The sequence below is a fragment of the Bos javanicus genome, chromosome 3 (genome assembly GCF_032452875.1).
Source record: "Bos javanicus breed banteng chromosome 3, ARS-OSU_banteng_1.0, whole genome shotgun sequence".
Taxonomy (NCBI): Eukaryota; Metazoa; Chordata; class Mammalia; order Artiodactyla; family Bovidae; genus Bos; species Bos javanicus.
Genome location: NC_083870.1, coordinates 14,247,265 through 14,264,413, shown reverse-complemented (window position 1 = coordinate 14,264,413; position 17,149 = coordinate 14,247,265). Strand labels below are relative to the sequence as shown.

The 17,149-nt window shown below is 53.7% G+C and overlaps 2 protein-coding genes across 3 annotated transcripts; both read right to left on the bottom strand.

Moving 5' to 3' along the window:
- Window positions 1–32: 32 nt before the first annotated feature.
- MRPL24 (mitochondrial ribosomal protein L24) lies at window positions 33–1,426 on the bottom strand. The gene is made up of 5 exons (XM_061403311.1): window positions 1,244–1,426; window positions 1,068–1,163; window positions 738–841; window positions 366–496; window positions 33–271 (listed from the first exon to the last, which is right to left on the bottom strand). The coding sequence occupies exons 1-5, from the start codon at window positions 1,424–1,426 to the stop codon at window positions 135–137; spliced, it is 651 nt and encodes a 216-aa protein (XP_061259295.1). The 3' UTR covers window positions 33–134.
- HDGF (heparin binding growth factor) lies at window positions 1,400–16,071 on the bottom strand. 2 transcript variants are annotated; one of them, XM_061403293.1, is made up of 6 exons: window positions 15,704–15,882; window positions 9,517–9,593; window positions 9,243–9,381; window positions 8,359–8,544; window positions 7,859–8,082; window positions 1,400–1,487 (listed from the first exon to the last, which is right to left on the bottom strand). In XM_061403293.1, the coding sequence occupies exons 1-6, from the start codon at window positions 15,788–15,790 to the stop codon at window positions 1,478–1,480; spliced, it is 723 nt and encodes a 240-aa protein (XP_061259277.1). In that variant the 5' UTR covers window positions 15,791–15,882; the 3' UTR covers window positions 1,400–1,477. The 2 variants fall into 2 exon arrangements, with proteins under 2 accessions (XP_061259277.1, XP_061259285.1); XM_061403301.1 differs by lacking the exon at window positions 1,400–1,487 and adding an exon at window positions 6,301–7,667 and having other exon boundaries at window positions 15,704–16,071.
- Window positions 16,072–17,149: the final 1,078 nt, after the last annotated feature.

Here is a 17,149-nt window from a genome sequence, read left to right as displayed (position 1 = left end):
CAGCCCCTGAAACAGGGGTCAGGGTGCAAGTCTTACCAGAAGACAGAGGACCCAAGGCTCTTTATTAGTGTCTGAAGAAGAGGTGGCCGCAACCTTCAAGGCTTAAGACGAGGAGAGAAGTGGCTCCCCCAGACTCAATACCAATAGACTTTCTTGTGTCTCCGAGTCTCCTGGATCCCCATCGCCTCCATCACTTCCTCCTCCAATGTCTTTAGACGAGGCACATAGGTTTTTTCTAGAGCATCTTCCACTGATGTGTCTTTGGGGCCATCTATTGAACCAGAGGAAGGAAGACGGGTGGGAGGGCTTCTTAACATCTCTTACTCCCACTCCCACTTTTGTTCCTGCCCCTCACCCAGCCTCACCAATCCATGTTTCAGGGACGATGCCATCAGCTCTGGGAACATCAGGTTTTGGGATGATCCTTCCTGATCTTGTGGACACTCGTACTCGCTCTCCTGCCTCGGTGAATCTCCACTCCACTTCAGTGGGTTTCCTAGTAGAAAGAAGAAGTGAGACCTCCAGGGAGCAGGTCTCCCTGCTATCTTCCAGCCCCAAAGTCACCATCTTATTTCTCTGCTACCCCTGGATTGGGGCTTCCTACAGGAGGACATGTCCATGAGATGGCCCCTCTCAATATCCAGCACATCCAACCCACCATTCCCTTTGGATAAATATGGTCAACAACCTTCCAACAGAAGGCAGGAAACCCTCTGACCAGAGCCCTTTAGGCTTGCCTGTCCATAGGATCCACAAGTTTGACTTGGTTGTGGAGCAAGGGTGCTTCGCTGGGGACCATGGTTCCCCGGAAATCCACAGTCTTGCCAACATAGCGGTAATGCTGTCCAAAAGAAGGGGGGAGGGTGGCTATCAGAAACCAAGGGGTGTGAAGGTGGCTTGTCTACCGCAACTCAGAGCATTCAGTCCATGCTGAACAGTGAAAGGTTCGGAGGTTCAGCTGTCGCACCAACCCCTCAGCCAGCCTCCTTCCTCCCTGTGCCGCTCTTCATAGACAGGGACGGATGGCACAGGCTTCCTAAGCATCACCACCCTCACTCTTTACTTACTGTATTCAGTCCCTCGACAACCACCCAGTTTCGCTGCCGGATAACTTGAACCACTTTGCCTTGCTTCCCGGCATCCTTGCCTTCTAGGATCTCTACCTGTGGGCAGATAGCAAGGGTCAGGGAGGGCGATCCTCGCCCGGGAGCACTCCACCACCCAACCTGTCTGAAACTCTCACCCTGTCCCCACAGAACAGATGCCAGTCTTCCTCAGGGATGGGTTCCACAGCCACCCGGCGCCGCCTGGTCCCTGGAGGGTTCTTCTTCTTATCTGCCAAGGAGCCTGGGCGGCTCATCCCATAGCGGTAGTTGGGAGGCAGGGTGACCTTAGATGCCAAGGCCAGCAGAGCAGAGAGCCGCATGGCTGGAGGCTGTGAGAAGTCCCCTGGCCAGCGAAAGACCCAGAAATCTTCCTAGTCAGCTCTGAGGTAGACAGAAACAAGAGGGCAAAGAAACAAGAGAAGAAACATTTTTTTAAGCACCTACTCCATGGCTCAATGGACTCCATCCTACTGAATCCTCATAAGATACTATCTTCACTATTACAGATGATGATATAGACTCAGATAATTTAAGTGACTTGTCAACGGTCATAATGTTACTATGTGGGAGAATCAGCATTCAAACCCACAGACACCTGACTTCAAAGTCCAAAAAAGTTCATTGAGGCCAGGACCATGTTATCTAGATCCATCCTGAATCTAGAAGATCCTAGTAGGGTCTGGCACATAGTGTTTAGTTGCTCAGTTGTGTCTGGGTTTTTTGTGACCCCATGGATTGTAGCCGGCCAAGATCTTCTGTCCATGGGATTTCCCAGGTAAGAATACTGGAGTGGGTTGCCATTTCCTTTTCCAGGGGATCTTCCTGACCCAGGGATTGAACCCAAGTCTCCTGCATTGGCAAGTGGATTCTTTACCCCTGAACCACCTGGGAAACCCTTGGCAAGTATTAGGTACTCAATAAAAAATCTTTCAATAAATACACCAACAGCAAGATGTAAAGAAAACACTGGCATAAGTCCGAAAACCAGGCAATTATAGGTTAAGACAAACAGGCGGCTGAGATAAAAACTGGGATTAAGATGTCCCCATGTGCATGCACAGTTGCTCAGTCATGTCCAAACTCTTTGCAACCCCATAGCCTGCTGGACTCCCCTGGGCCTATAAGACTTCCAATTCCTAATCTCAATCAGGAAACAATCACTTCCCCCTGAGATAGTTTCTTTTCTAAAGGAAAAAGATCCAGAGCAAGACTGTCGGATTACAGAGACCTACAATTCCAAACTAAGTATGTACTCTAAGCTTCCCAGTTCTTGAAGGAAAATGAACTAACCCAACGGGCACGTGCTACCTTCCAGTGGCCATGCTAAGTGCGTTCCTGTGTCATCTCATTTAACCCCAAGGATAACTGACGAAGGAGGTACCATTAACCTTGCTCCATAGTAAAAATGAAGCCTAATTCAAAGAACAATTAAAGTTCACTATGATGACATTAAAAGCTCTGGACTGGGTAGTCAGAGGACCTGAGATCTAGTCTCTGCTCCACCATCAACTCATTCTGTGACCCTTGTCTTCTGAGCTCAGTTCCATTATCCATAAAATTTTACAGAGCTGTTTCTGTCATTCAAGTTATTTCTAAGATTTTAACAAAGCAAGACAGAATTATGTGGATAGTACTATCCTTTCGGGGTAAATTTAAAAATACATATTCTGTCATAGGCATAAATATCTACCAGAAGGAAACAGGGACCAACTAAAGTACTTGTTTTGGGGAAGACGAAGTTTGGGAGGGCTGTTCCTTGCCATAACTTTTGCATTTTCTAACTACATACATTTAAAAATATATACCAACTGGTTTATCTGAATACTGAGATATTGGGTCATTTTTCTTCTCTATACTTCTCAATATGGTAAACAAAAGACCTAGTACTATTTTTAATTAATGCTGGATGAAGATGTGGCCACAGGACTGGAAAAGGTCAGTTTTCATTCCAATCCCAAAGAAAGGCAATGCCAAAGAATGCTCAAACTACCGCACAACTGCACTCATCTCACACGCTAGTAAAGTAATGCTCAAAATTCTCCAAGCCAGGCTTCAGCAATACGTGAACCGTGAACTTCCAGATGTTCAGGCTGGTTTTAGAAGAGGCAAAGGAACCAGAGACCAAATTGCCAACATTCGTTGGATCACTGAAAAAGCAAGAGAGTTCCAGAAAAACATCTATTTCTGCTTTATTGACTATGCCAAAGCCTTTGACTGTGTGGATCACAATCAACTGTGGAAAATTCTGAAAGAGATGGGAATACCAGACCACCTGATCTGCCTCTTGAGAAACCTGTATGCAGGTCAGGAAGCAACAGTTAGAACTGGACATGGAACAACAGACTGGTTCCAAATAGGGAAAGGAGTACGTCAAGGCTGTACATTGTCACCCTGCTTATTTAACTTCTATGCAGAGTACATCATGAGAAACGCTGGGCTGGATGAAGCACAAGCTGGAATCAAGCTTGCTGGGAGAAATATCAATAACCTCGGTATGCAGATGACACCACCCTTATCGCAGAAAGTGAAGAACTAAAGAGCCTCTTGATGAAAGTGAAAAGAGGAGAGTGAAAAAGTTGGCTTAAAGCTCAACATTCAGAAAACGAAGATCATGGTATCCGGTCCCATCACTTCATGGCAACTAAATGGGGAAACAGTGGAAACAGTGGCTGACTTTATTTTGGGGGGTTCCAAAATCACTGCAGATGGTGACTGCAGCCATGAAATGAAAAGACGCTTACTCCTTGGAAGGCAAGTTATGACCAACCTAGACAGCATATTAAAAAGCAGAGACATTACTTTGTCAACAAAAGTCTGTCTAATCAAGGCTATGGTTTTTCCAGTGGTCATGGAAAAACTCTCATGGATGTGAGAGTTGCACTATAAAGTAAGCTGAGTGCAGAAGAATTGATGCTTTTGAACTGTGGTGTTGGAGAAGACTCTTGAGAGTGAGTCCCTTGGACTGCAAGGAGATCCAACCAGTACATCCTAAAGGAAATCAGTCCTGGGTGTTCATTGGAAGGACTGATGTTGAAGCTGAAACTCCAATATTTTGGCCAACTGATGCGAAGAGCTGACTCATTTGAAAAGACCCTGGTGTTGGGAAAGATTGAAGGCAGGAGGAGAAGGGGACGACAGAGGATGAGATGGTTAGATGGCATAACCGACTTGATGGACACGAGTTTGAGTAAACTCCAAGAGTTGGTGATGGACAGGGAGGCCTGGTGTGCCTGGTGTTCATGGCATCGCAAAGAGCTGGACACGACTGAGCGACTGAACTGAAGTTTAGGGCCTCAGTGTTCCTTCATTCAGAATTAAAAAATGCTTAGGGAGCACTACTATGTGACAGATCTACGGTTAGGAACCTTACTATTCCCGGCATTTGATCATCACACTGCTGTTTGGGGGGAGGTTGACAAGAGACGAGGAAACCAAGGCCCGGAGAGCTGGTGACTTGCCCTATTTCATACAGCTTGATAGTAGCAGCGCGAATCTCAAGACCTGAGTCTCCTGCGTTGATTGCCTTAAGACGTCCCTTAACCTCAGCCATTCTAGATCTGAAGCTCAGAGAGGCGATCCCAGAAGCTCTCCCGCCTTAGATCTTTCTCTTCTTTCTCTACCAGCCCTGGAGAGGCTGGTGACCTTCCGCAGTGGGGCTTCCATTGCACGCTCTAGGGGGAACTGTTGTGTAGGTAGTGATCCCTCAGGCCCCGGCTCCAAAGGCTGCTTCCACCGCCAGTCCCATCCTAGGTGCGGGTAATGATCAGCCCCCAGCGGTCTTCAGTACCCAGCCGCTCCGAGCTTCCGATGCTTGGAGACCCCAGACGAAGCAATTGAGCCATGCCGGGGCAAAGGACCTTACCGTTCCCACCTCCCCGACCAGCCCAGAGATCCCGAAATCTCTGGTTCACGATATCCTCACCTCAGCTTCCCGCTGATCCGCTGACCTCCGCGGGTCCCATAGGCACGTGGGACCCACGCCCCGCCCAATCCCATCACTCAGATTTCTGGGAAATGTAGTCTAATTGTACAAGGGCCGCTCAACAACGAATCTAGCCTCTCTGCATGCTGGGAGTTGTAGTCCGCCGCTACGAAGCAAGAGGGAAGCAGGAAATCTGACCGGGTAGGAAATCGAGGAAGCGTAAGAGCACCGTGAAGCACTTCGGGAGTTGAAGGCAAAGTCGGATAGGCTGCGGTGCCAGGGACATTCCTGCACGTGCTCTACGTGAAGGCCGCTGGGAATTGTAGTTACCAGGGACCATGGCTCCATTTTCTACATGATCGCGGCTTCTTCAAAGCAGAGGGCCTTCCCTTTTAGTGAGACTACAGTCAGTACTCTCTCCGCCCGCCCTTCTCTGCTGGAGGGGGCCAAGGCAGATGACCAAAGTGTCACAGCTTTCTAAAAGGATGAAACCTGGCCTTTCGGTACCAGTGGATGAACTAGTCACAAAATGTCAGACTGGAAGAAACCTCAGAGAGGATGAAATCCAACAATTCCACTTAATTCGGGAGTATTGAGAGGATTCCATGCTATGGACCGCCTCACCCTTCAACAGTTATCGATAGCAGGCATCCCTAGCTTTGCCCTTGAGCCTCCAAGTTGTTTTTACAACAGACCCAACCCTCTCTTTCTTGGCCATTGTGAACCTACTTCTTGTGCAAACTTAAAAAGAACTTTCCCAGGTGCTTAGGGGGAAGCTATGTTAAACTGGCTGGGCAGAACCAGAGTACTAGGTGCAGTATTCTGTGACTTCGCCCTCATGTGGAAATTTCGCTGTTGTTCAGTGTCTGTCATGTATGACTCTGCGACCCCCATGGACTGTAGCACGCCAGGATCCTCTATCCTCCACTTCTCCCAGAGTTTGCTCAAACACTAGTTCATTGAGTCAGTGATGCTACCTGACCATCTCATACTCTGCAGTGCCCTTCTCCTTTTGCCTTCAATCTTTCCCAGCATCAGGGTCTTTTCCAATGAATATTCAGGGTTGATGATTGACTGGTTTGATCTCCAGACTCTTAAGAGTGAAATTCTATGTGGAATTGTAGGTATTTCAACAGACTGAGAATGGAGGAAGCTGGCACACCTTACCTGAATCTGAGAAGTGAATTTGGAAATCATTTGTAGTCTCTTTCCCCACTCCCCTGCACCATCAGTTAACCAACACACCTCCAAAGAATCAGTCAAAATCCAATGTAGTAATCAATGGGTTTTATTTTCCTAGAACTGAAATCATCTACGGTTTTCAGAGCTAAACTTCCAAAGCTACAGTCAGCAATTTTTCATCAGAGCCCAAGGGAGAGGGGCAAGGGTGAAAGAGACAAGAAACCGAAGAGGCAAATAGACCACTAGAAAGAGGTTGGGAGAGGGCGATGATTTCCCTCTGGCCTCTCAGTGGGTTACAAATCGGATCTGGTGACAACACTGAGTGGATCAGGTCGGGGGTATGTGGATGGAAATGACATCAGCAGGAACACCAAAGCTCCAACTACAACAAAAGTCATCAAGCCCCAAACAGAAGGGGAGCCTCCCAGTGCACCTCAGAAATGGGGGCAAGAGTGGGGGGCACACAAAGGGATGGGGGGGTTCTTTAAAATTTTTTTTTGTAATTTTCTTTTATTAAAAACATTTCCTAAAAAATGTGTCTTTTCCTTTATGTCTGGGTGACGTGTGTGACTGTAGGCTGGCCTTGAGCACTGGGAGAAGAGGGAAAAGGGTAGCAAAGGGTCTCCCCAGGGCATCCCATCTCTGGCCTGAGATCTAAAGGGGGATGGATACTCCTCAACACTCCCACCCAAGCTGGGTGAAGTCAGCCCTTCAGATCTCAGGTCCTTGACCCAAAGAACTTGGAAGAACCCAAATCTTTTGATAATAAACTGTAACTCCCATAACACCTGGGGTCTGCATTAAGTGAGACAATTGCGCATTGTCAATCATCAAGGATTTATGGAAGGGAGCGCCTCGCCCCCTCCTCGCGCCCCCCCACCCCCTACCCCAGCTGTCCCACTTTCCCTGAATCCAGGCAGCTGGGATAATAGGTGTGGGAGGAAGGGACAGGAGCTCAGGGAGATGTCATTCTCTTACCCATCCCCCCATTTGAAGTTTGCCCCTCCCAGACCCCAGAAGCCCACCCTGCTATTCATTCTCCATCCCCTCCATTCATAGTCCTGATCCCAGCCAACCTAGACGTCTAGAATGCCCGGGGAAGGGGGCGAGGGGTGTCAGGAGATGGAAATAGCCGGTCCAGGCCCTAACAAGTACACTGGGAAACAACTCCAGGCAGGGAGGGACACAATGGCGTCATCTCATCCCACAGAGCAGAAGACACGGCCCTGACTCAGGTCACAGGTGTATGGGGACATGGAGGTGAGGGCCATGTGGCCTGCCCCATCGGGGTCAATCTCCAGGGTCTGAGCTCAGAAGGGGGGAGAGTGTGAAAAGGAGAGTGGGTTGGGGTGGGGAAGGGGTTCCCAGTTTGGAGGCCATGGCCAGTTTCCCCAGTAGCACCCAGACAGCAGCAGGAACGGGGCAGGGGCTCCTCTTGAAACATTGGTGGCTACAGGCTGCGGGGGAGGGTTGGAGGGGAGAAGGGTTAATGGTGTGGCCTTGGCCTGGCCAGGCCCCAGCCAGCGCCGTTCTCCTGGGAGAGCCCCCCTGCCTCCCGAGAGGCTGACTGCTGCAGGCCCTCCTCCTCCTCTCAGCAGAGGGCCCAGCCCTCCCAGCCCAACTGCCAAGGGGCAGGGGGCTCACTCACCTCTCGTGATCTCTCAGGCCCGGGGCCTCGGCGTCTTCCTTGGCAGCCTCTTCCTCTTCTTCCTCCTCTTCTTCCTCCTGAGGAGGCCCCCGGCCAGAGCCGGGCTCAGACGGGGTACTGTTCTTCTCCGCCTCCACTGGAAGGGGCCTCTCACCCTCCAAGGTGGCCCCCTCTTTCTCCTCCCCTTCAAGGTCTTCTGCTTCCTTGGGGCGTTTGGGGGAGTCCTGCGGCGGTTGGGCAGAGATAAGGCACGGCTGAGGCGGGACGGGGAGAACGCCCGCCTCCCCCTGCTTTCCCCAGAGGCTCCTTCCTGGGCAGACCAGCGCTCTTCCAGCCCTCTGCCAGCTCAGCTGTCTCCTGCGGCCCATCTTCTAAGGAGGGACCCCCCCGCCAAGACTAGGGGTTGAGCCTCTCAGACTGGACACTCCCTAAAAAAGTAGTAACTTCTCTCCTCAAGACTAGGAGCCCTGCTTCTGGGAGCCCAGGCAGGGGGCAGTTACCTCCAGTAGGTCCCCCGCTCTCCTCTTCAGCGCTCCCTTCTCATTCTTCTCCTTGGTTGGCTCGTCAATGACTAGCTTCCCTTCCTCATCACTGCTTCCCTCGGCATTCCCCTTCTTGTCGCCATCACCCTCAGTGGCTTCGGGCTCCGGTTCGGGCTCTTCCACACAGCTCTTTTTCTGGGAGGACTGTGGTGGAGACAGTGGAGGCTGAGTGGCACCAGTGGCTGCCACGCAGGGCCCCCTCCCCAGATCCCTCCCTCGGCCACTCACTCCTTCCTTTGCCCGCCTCTCCCCCGCCCCCACCCAGGTGCCCAGTCTCACAAGTGATTTGAGACCCACCTCTGTCGGATTAGCCCCGGGGTAAACCCACTGGCCGGGCAGGCAGGGCTCTGTGCAGGAGGGGGGAGGGCTGGAGCAGGAGGCAAAACCTCGGGTCAACTTCTCCCAAAGGGAGCTGGGACCCTTTCCCCGCCAACCCCCGCCCCCCACCCTCCCGCCTCATCCTGCCCGGCTCACGAGCACCTCCTCCTGGAAGCCTTTGTGGAAAGAGTTGAGGCCACATCTTCTATTCACTCTGGGCCCGCCAAAGGCCTGCCCCCACTTACCGCCTCAGTCCTGTTCTTGCCCCTCCCAGGCGCTGTCTAACAAGTGGCCCCTCACCACAGCTACATCGCACACCCAGAGCCCCATGCCCTCTTGCAGGAAGCCCCCCACCCCTCACCCCATGAGCTCCTACTCTGAAAGCCCTGGTGTTGGTTTCTGAGCCCCACCCTGTTCATGAAGACTAAGCACCACAGGTGGGCCCTGTGTGATCACACCTATGGCCACACCTGCTTTCCAAAGTGGGGGGGGGGGGTGGTCTCTGGGGGCGGCCGGCAGCTCACCTGGTAGCCAGAAGCCTTGACGGTGGGGTTGTTCTCGATCTCCCACAGCCCCTCGCTGAACCCTTTCCTCTTGTTGGGCTTGCCAAACTTCTCCTTGGACTCTTCGTAAGGGAAGAGGTCTTTGGGGCCCAGGAATGCCCTGGTGAGAGATGGGAGACTGTGCTCTCGAGCCCCTCACTGCATCTGAGCTGCGCAGCCCCACAGGCGAGGGGTGCTGGCACCACCGCTCTTCCCCCCAGCCGGCCCTCCCTCCCACTTCTGCTCCCTCACTCACGTCTCGTGGGTCCCAAAAAAAAAGACTTGGTATTTGTTGGCTGTTGATTTCACGGCAGCCTCCGGCATCTCGTCAATCTGAGAGCAAAATGAGGAAAGGGAGCATGAGCTGGAGCCCTAAGGTCATGAACTGGAGGCCAGAGGACAGGTGCTGTGGGGCTGACCTCTAAGGCACACACGTGGAAAATCAGACTGAGAGGGACCCAGCAGTTCACCAAGGGGGTTTCTAAATCATTTTTAGCAGTAGTACTTTGTTCAAAGGAAGTCAGACACAAAAGCCCAGCAGAAATCCTCCCTCTCTTTCACAAACCAAACAGCATCCCTAAACAGATCCCGTCCACAAGGCTCCATGTCTCCGCCATCACCCTGGCGGGTCCACCCACTGCCACGCCTCTTGCCTGGACTGAAACCACAGCCTCTGTTCTTGCCTCACTACAACCCATTCTCCAAGCTGCCACCAGGGGGAGCCTTTCCAAGTGCGGGTCTGAGCATTCTTTCTCCCTGCTAGTGGCTTTTCAGGATTCTAGGGACCACCCATTCACCATTATCCATAAAGTCAAGGTCTGAATTCCAGTGCTGCCACTAATATTTGTATGACCTTGGGCAACTTACAGAACCTCAGTTTCCTCATCTGTAAAATGGAGAGTGTCACAGTCCAAGGGTTGTAAAGCTTAAATGACCATAATGTGGTCCGTCCCACATATATGTTCGCTATTGTCGTCTTCTCCCAGTACACTGTCCTTCTGCGCTCTGCTCCAGCCACACTGATCTCAGTCTTCTATACTCACTAACTCCTGATCAGCCTTCCGACCTCAGGCCCATCATCACTTCCTCCAGAAAGCTTCCCCACCTCTCCCAATCTGATCGGCTTCCCAGATAAAACTCTCAGCACCGTCTCCTTCACAGTGCTTTTTACAATTCCAATATTAATGTCTATGTTGACTATACCTTCCCCAAGATCAGAGAAGTCTGTTTATACGTCCAGCACACTGCCTAGCACACAGTGGGTACACAATAGTCACTGGATGACTATGAAACAGACTGCTCTGACTGAAAGTGAAGAGGTGAGGCCAAGGGGCTGCCTATTTAGTATTACCCAGCAGTAGCAGCTCCCCCAAAGAATTTTGGGGAACTCTTTTTGAAAGTCACGTGACATACTCTCATTTTACAGACAAGGAAACTGAAGCTCAGAAAAGTGATTTTCCCAAAATGACAGGACAAGTTAGAGAGGGCCAGATGTAAGAAACAGCTCCTGACTTGATTTTCTGCCTCAAATGTCCCTAGCGGGTGAGGGATGCTGTGATGGAGAAGGCGCAGAGGTCTGAGGCCAGGGAAATAGTGAGATGCAGTGGCCTACACAGCTTCTCCCGGATCAGGCCCTAGAAGCCCAGGCCAAGCTGAGTTAGGGGAGGAGAACTACAACTCCCAGCAACACTTGCAGCAGCCCCAGCGGCCTGGCTTCCCGCCGGACAGAGGCCAGGTGGCCATGTTGACTGGGGCCCCAGGCGCAGATAGGAAAGAGAGACAGGCCAAAGCAGTGATTAAACACACACAGAGAGTAGAACAGTGTGTCTGACTAGGGACCTGGGAGACAGGGAGGCTGGAAATAAACTGACACACACCCAGGAGAGGGGGTGGAACCTGGGCAAGAATCTGAGGGGCATCTTGCTCCAGACATGGAGTCTTCAGGCTCCTGAGCACCTCCCCCCTTGCCCTGTGGCCTCTGGGGACAGAGGTCCAGCCCCTCCTCCCCAGGAAGGCCCAGCACAAACTATGCCCTCCCCACCACCCAGAGACACGGGTGTGAGAGCAGGGGGTGGAAAGGCATGCTGTCCCCCCACCCCAGCTCAATCCCCATCGCCATGACAACCCAACCCCGCCCCCAGGGCCACTCAGCAACCAGGAATGTGACTGCTCCTCTCCCCCTCCTCCCCAGGCCCTCTCTCCAGATTAGGGAGGAGGGGACACTAACTCACACCCCACCCCCAAGCCTGGAGTCTGGCACCTGGGTCCCTGGCTGTGCCTGAAACCCCAGCCAGGGCTGAGGGCCAGGCCCTGCTCAGGAAGCCAGAGCTGGGGTGTGGGCGGAGGAGGAGCTGCCTCCACCAGGACACCTGGGTCCTGTTGCCAGCTAGTTCCCCACCCTCCTCTCAGAGGGGATAACAAAAAATAAAATGAGAGGCTCCAGGGCTCAGAAATCCCAGGAGACAGGCAGGCATAAGACAATAATAGCAGAAGCCCTTTCCTAGGCCTCTTTCGGTGGATCTTTGTGCATCAGGAAAGAGAACTGGGGGTGGGGGGTGGGGGAGTATCTAAGGGTCCCAGTTAGGAACTCATCTGGGCTCCATGTTTTCAGTGCCACACTTGAGCCAGGCAGTAACAGGCTTGTAGGAAATGTGATGCAAGGGGAGAAACTGAGGCCCAGGAAAGGGGCTAGGGTGAGCAAAGGAGTCAGAAACAGGAAACACGCTCGAGGTGCTCTCAAGGAGCTGAGACCAGGCAAGCGGCGCTCCGACCTTTAGTCTCCTTCCCGTGGGAAACAAACTCAAAGAGAGAGGTGGCTCAACACTGTGATGGGATCCAGGAGGCCACCAGCTGCCCAGCCTCAGGGGCGGGGAAGAAACAAAAGAATGGATGGGAATTAAAAATAGAACGAGACACACCAGATATACCCACCCTGCTGACTTCTAGCAAAATAAAGGGTGGGTCGAGAGGAAAGAGGGAGGCCAAGGACCTGGGCAGATGGGCATGTACCCCCAAAAGGGTAATGCCACCCCCACCCCATCTGACCTTGAGAGTAGGCACCTGTGGGGGAAGGGCCAGGAGAGCAAGTGCTTTTCACTTAATGGAATTCCCAACCCCTCACCCCAAAAAGGGGAGACATTCCTTCTTCAGTGGATCCTTCATCCTTCAAGCCACAAAGGAAATGTCTTATCTTGCATTTGGAAGTGAAAGGCGGTTCTTCATCGACAACATAGAGGATATGAGGTCTCAGGGGAGGCCTGTGTCCCCAGTACAGACATGTGTCTCCCAGGCGGTGCCTTTATATCCAGACTGTGACTCAGAACAAGTGAGTCAAGGCTTAGTGAGTCAGGGTGGGGCCAGAGAAGTGCTGGAGACCCCCCACTGCACGTCCTCCACTGGCCAACAGGGGAGGGGGCTCTGCTCCTTCCCAGCCATTTTAGGAATCCTGGCAAGTTACTTCCCCCTGGCTGGGGCTCTTCCACTCCCACACCTGCCTACTGCCTTTGCCTGGCTCCTTCAGACAGGCCGGAGCATAGGAAATCCCATCCTGCCAGAGCCCATGGACACCTTCTAAGATCTGAAGTTCCCAGGTGAGGAGTGGTGAGAGAAAATTAAACACCTCTCCCCCAGCCTCATACCCAATCCAGGCCCAGGGGCGCCTGGCTCAGCACACCGGAAGGCAGCCCAGAAGGCGAAGCCCACACTGACTGCCAGCCAGGGTTCTGACCACCACACCCAGGGCCCAGGCCTGACCTGACCCAGGAACCGGAAAATCTGGGGCAGGAGACAGTTGGGGCCAGGAAAGTGTGGCAAGCTGGAGAGGCAGAAAAGGTGGTGCCTGGGTGTGGGGGAGGGGCAGAGAGAGAAAAGATGGGTGAGGCCCTCGGGCTGTGCAGGTTTTTTGGGACTGTGAAACAGGAAGTGAAGAAAGGAGGAAGGAACAGAAGGGGAAAAATCCCTGAGTCTTGCAGGTTAATTGTTAAGTGCTTGGAGATCCCCCGGGGAAGTTAGGCAGAAGGAAGAGGAAAGGAAAAGATTAAGATGGAGTCACACCGTCCTTCCAGGCAGGTCTTGCCTACCACGTGGTCCCTCTGGCTGGACTCTGCAAACACTGGGCTGTTCCAGTCTCACCCAGAGTCAGTCACCCTCCCCAGAAGTAGGGCCTAAGGAAGAAAAGTCCACACATTTGCCTTCACCATGGCTGAGGGCTCTGGTTGCCTATTATATGGAACAGTTAGCAAGGCTCCTCCATTCCTCCTCCATCTCAGGAAGAGCCAGAGTCTCTTCAGACTCTGCCACTCTATAGACTAAGACAGCATCCAAGGGTGGTAAGGAGACCCCAATTTGTCTGCTCTTTTGGCATTCAAGCAGAATGTATTCGGAACATAACTACCTTGGGTGTACCACTCCCTCTAATTTTCATAATCAAGACCCAGAGCGCAGGCAAAGGGTGGGGTCCTATCTCTTTGGGATCCAGTCTGGTCCCCCTCCCCCAACTCTAACTTTATCTAAAGGGTCCAGCCCTCAACCGAGCAACAGACTGCCCCCTGTCCTAGAGGCCCGGGATGAAGAAGAAATAGACATTATTCCCAGCCCCAGTGCTGCCCTTACTCCAAGGCCACCAGAAACCCGAAGGTCTTCTTCATATGGGCCAGTATGCATCCATATGGGGCCCTCCCTTCTCTGCAGCCCTAAGGGGTCCTCTGCAACCCACATTCCAGCTGAGCCCCTTCCCCAGTCTCTGGGCTTTCTCCCACCCCCAGGAGGTAGGAGCAGTAGAGACCTCGGTTCAGTTCTTGCCCTGCCCACCAGGACCTTGGCATCTGAACCAAGAAGCCAGATGGATCAAAGGTGCAGGGTAAAGTACACGAGTGTCCACACACCACACACAGACATACACACATACAGCTGACCGTGGCTGCTTGCTCACACTGCCCCCAGCCGCCACCACCACCCAAGTCCCCTAGGAGGCCTTGGAAGTTGGGAGAGCCCTGCTTCACTCTAGACTTCACTCCGACTCCAGAGGCCAGACATCTAGAAGTTTCCAGGAACAAGGAGCTCAAGGCATATGGGATTAGGCACATTCCTGAGGAGAGGGTACAGAGTGAGGATCTCCTGGATTTTCTCAGGCTGGCCCCAAAGTTGGTCTGCACACTCTGAGCAGGACCCAGGGGGGCCTGGACCAACTTTCCTCAGGGCAGGGTCTGGCCCAGATGAAGACACAGACTCACGTGGAAAAGAGCAACCCACAGCCAATAACGCAGTTCTACACTTGGCCCCCTCGCCCAGAAGACTCCTTCCCTCTACTTCTCTCTGCTCTTGGATTTCACTCTATACTCGAGGGCCAAACCCAAAGGCCCTACACCATCTTTGAAATAAGTTGCCGGAGGCACTGTCCCTTGTGACACCCCAACCTCCTCCAACAACCTCTGGCAACCTCCCATACAGTTACTTCACCTGTCTCAGTTCTAGGGGAAACACGATGAATGCTCCAGGCTGGGCTTTTGGGCCCCACCCTCCCACCTGGCCAGGTGCTGGGCGGAGGTGGTGGTGGGGCGCCTCATATTGGCGGGCTGAATCAACCACATGGCAGACTGGACCGTTCTGGCGGGAGAGGCTTAAGAAATGGGGAGGAGAAGCAACTCGGGTTCCCTCCACCTCCACTTACAGGGAGGGCAGCCTGGACTGGACTTCTCAATCCAACAAGGGCCCTGCCACCCTCAGCCCCAAGTCTGAGTTGGCAGCACACGAAGCAGTATTTTTGTGGGGTTGAGGAGTGAAGGGTACTAGCGGGTGATTTCCAAACCAGGCAGATTCCCTCTTCTTCCGCCCCCCACCTCCCAACAACGATTCCTCGACCCTCCCAGCTTCAGATCTCTTACGGATGCCCCAAACCAAAGTTTTGTAGAAGCGAACTCCGCCTCCGTTTATCCCTTTCTGGGCTGAGATCCTGCTTAACCATCTCATCTAGAAGAGGAGAGTTTGAACCAGGGGTAACAATCAGTGAAGAAACTGGGGGTCTCTAAGGGGGTCCCTGAGGGGGGTAGCAGTGGCGCTTGGGGGGTGGGAGGAGTTACACGACTGGCCCGTGCCCGTGTAGCGCGCCCGAAACCGCTGGGAGTATGGGGGCTGGGGGCGGAACTGAGCACGCGGAGCCGGGGGCCGGAAAGTGACCGGCGCTCTCGGTTCCCCACGCCGCGCACACGCCACTACGCGCGGACGCCGTGTGGCCAGGTGTTCGCCGCCGCCGCCGCCGCCCCACCACCCCGCCTCCACCATTATATAACCGGCGGGTGGGTTTGGAGTCGCTTGGCTAAGACTCGGGGACTCAGACGCCCCCCGCCCCCACTCCCAACCCCTCCGCGCGGAGCGCTCGTGCCCTCCCGGGTGTTATGCAACCCAAGCCTGGAGGTGGATAGGAGGCGGCGGGCCGCGCTGCTCACCCGGGCCGGCCAGTGTGGGTAGCCCTTCATCTTGGCGAACACCAGGTCCCCGCATTTGTACTCCTTCTGCCGGTTGGATCGCGACATGGCGGGGCTCCGGGCGCCCCGGGCTCCGCGCCGGGCCGGAAAGCGCGAGCCCAAGTTTGCGCGTGCGGCGGTAGCGGCGCCGCTCCGCTCCGGCCCTCGCGCGGCCCCCGCCTCGATGGTGGCCCCCGGCCCGGGCTCCGGCGCTGCCACGGCGACTCCGCCCGCGCGCCGCACGGACGGGGCGGGCGCGGATCTGGGGCAACGCTCCGGTACGATGGGTGCGCGCTTGTGCAGTTGTTTGTGTTTGAAATTCAATTGCTCCCTCCGCTGCGCGAGGCCTCTTCCTCCACCCCCCGCCCGGTCCCCACTCCTCCCTCCTCCTTTTCCCACTCCTCCTCCTCCTCCCCCCTCCGCGCTCCCTCCCGCGGCGGTTTGATGCGTGCAGCTTCTTGACGCCCTGTGCCTGCCACTGCCCGTCGCCCAACCTGGAGCCGCCTGGCGGCGCGCGGCGACACAGGCGTGAGGAGCCGATCGCCGAGCAAGCCGAGTAGGCTTTGTGTGCCCGCTGTCGGTGGGTGCCGGCCCGCCCGCGCGCCCGGGAGGAGCTGGCGCCCGGCTGGACGGAGCGGCCTGGCGCCCCTCCCCCGGACCCACGGGGCGCTCCCAACCGCGGCTTCAGCGCAGCCAAGTGTCGAAGTTTAGGCGTCGTGCCTCTGCCCTCGGCTCCATCCCTATCGGTGAATGTTAGCTCCGTTCCCGGTGCGTGGCTGCGTGCTGGGCGCTGGGGCGAGGGCTAGGTACGGCGCCACTGAGCACACAGAGGTTCGGCCTGGGCCTCGACGTGCTTACAGTCAGCGGGGTGTTCCCTAAAATGCCGGGCATTGCGCCCTACGACGGCCTTTGTGGAATTTGTTAGCAAGGAGATTTCGGAGTGCTTGTGGCACAAAGTGGCCACGTTCTGTGTGCATTAGATAGAACTGTTCTTTATGTACTTTCTGGCAAAAGAGATCTGGGCTTCACCACCAGCTAAACCTGCAAAGATGAGCTCCGTTCTAGTGAGAATAGACAGTAGAATGCCAATAAATCCCAATCCCACTTCGATGTAGCATGAAGTCACTACCTGTCTTGGGGAGGCACAGGTGGAGGTGAGAGTCTGGGAGAATCTGCGAAGGTTTTACAAAGGTGTTGACTTTGAGTTGGGTCTTAAAGGACAAGAGTGTGATTTTGCTGGATTCCAGAGACTACATTTCAGCTTAAGTTATATATTAAGAAATGATAGAGCCAAAACTTGAATTCGGGTTTTACCATTAAACCAAACAAAACTTTGCCATAATTACAATTTGCTGTCACTGTATTGGTCTTGGATTTGCCAAAATTCCAGACACCTGTGGTAACTTAGAAATAAGATATTTGGATTTT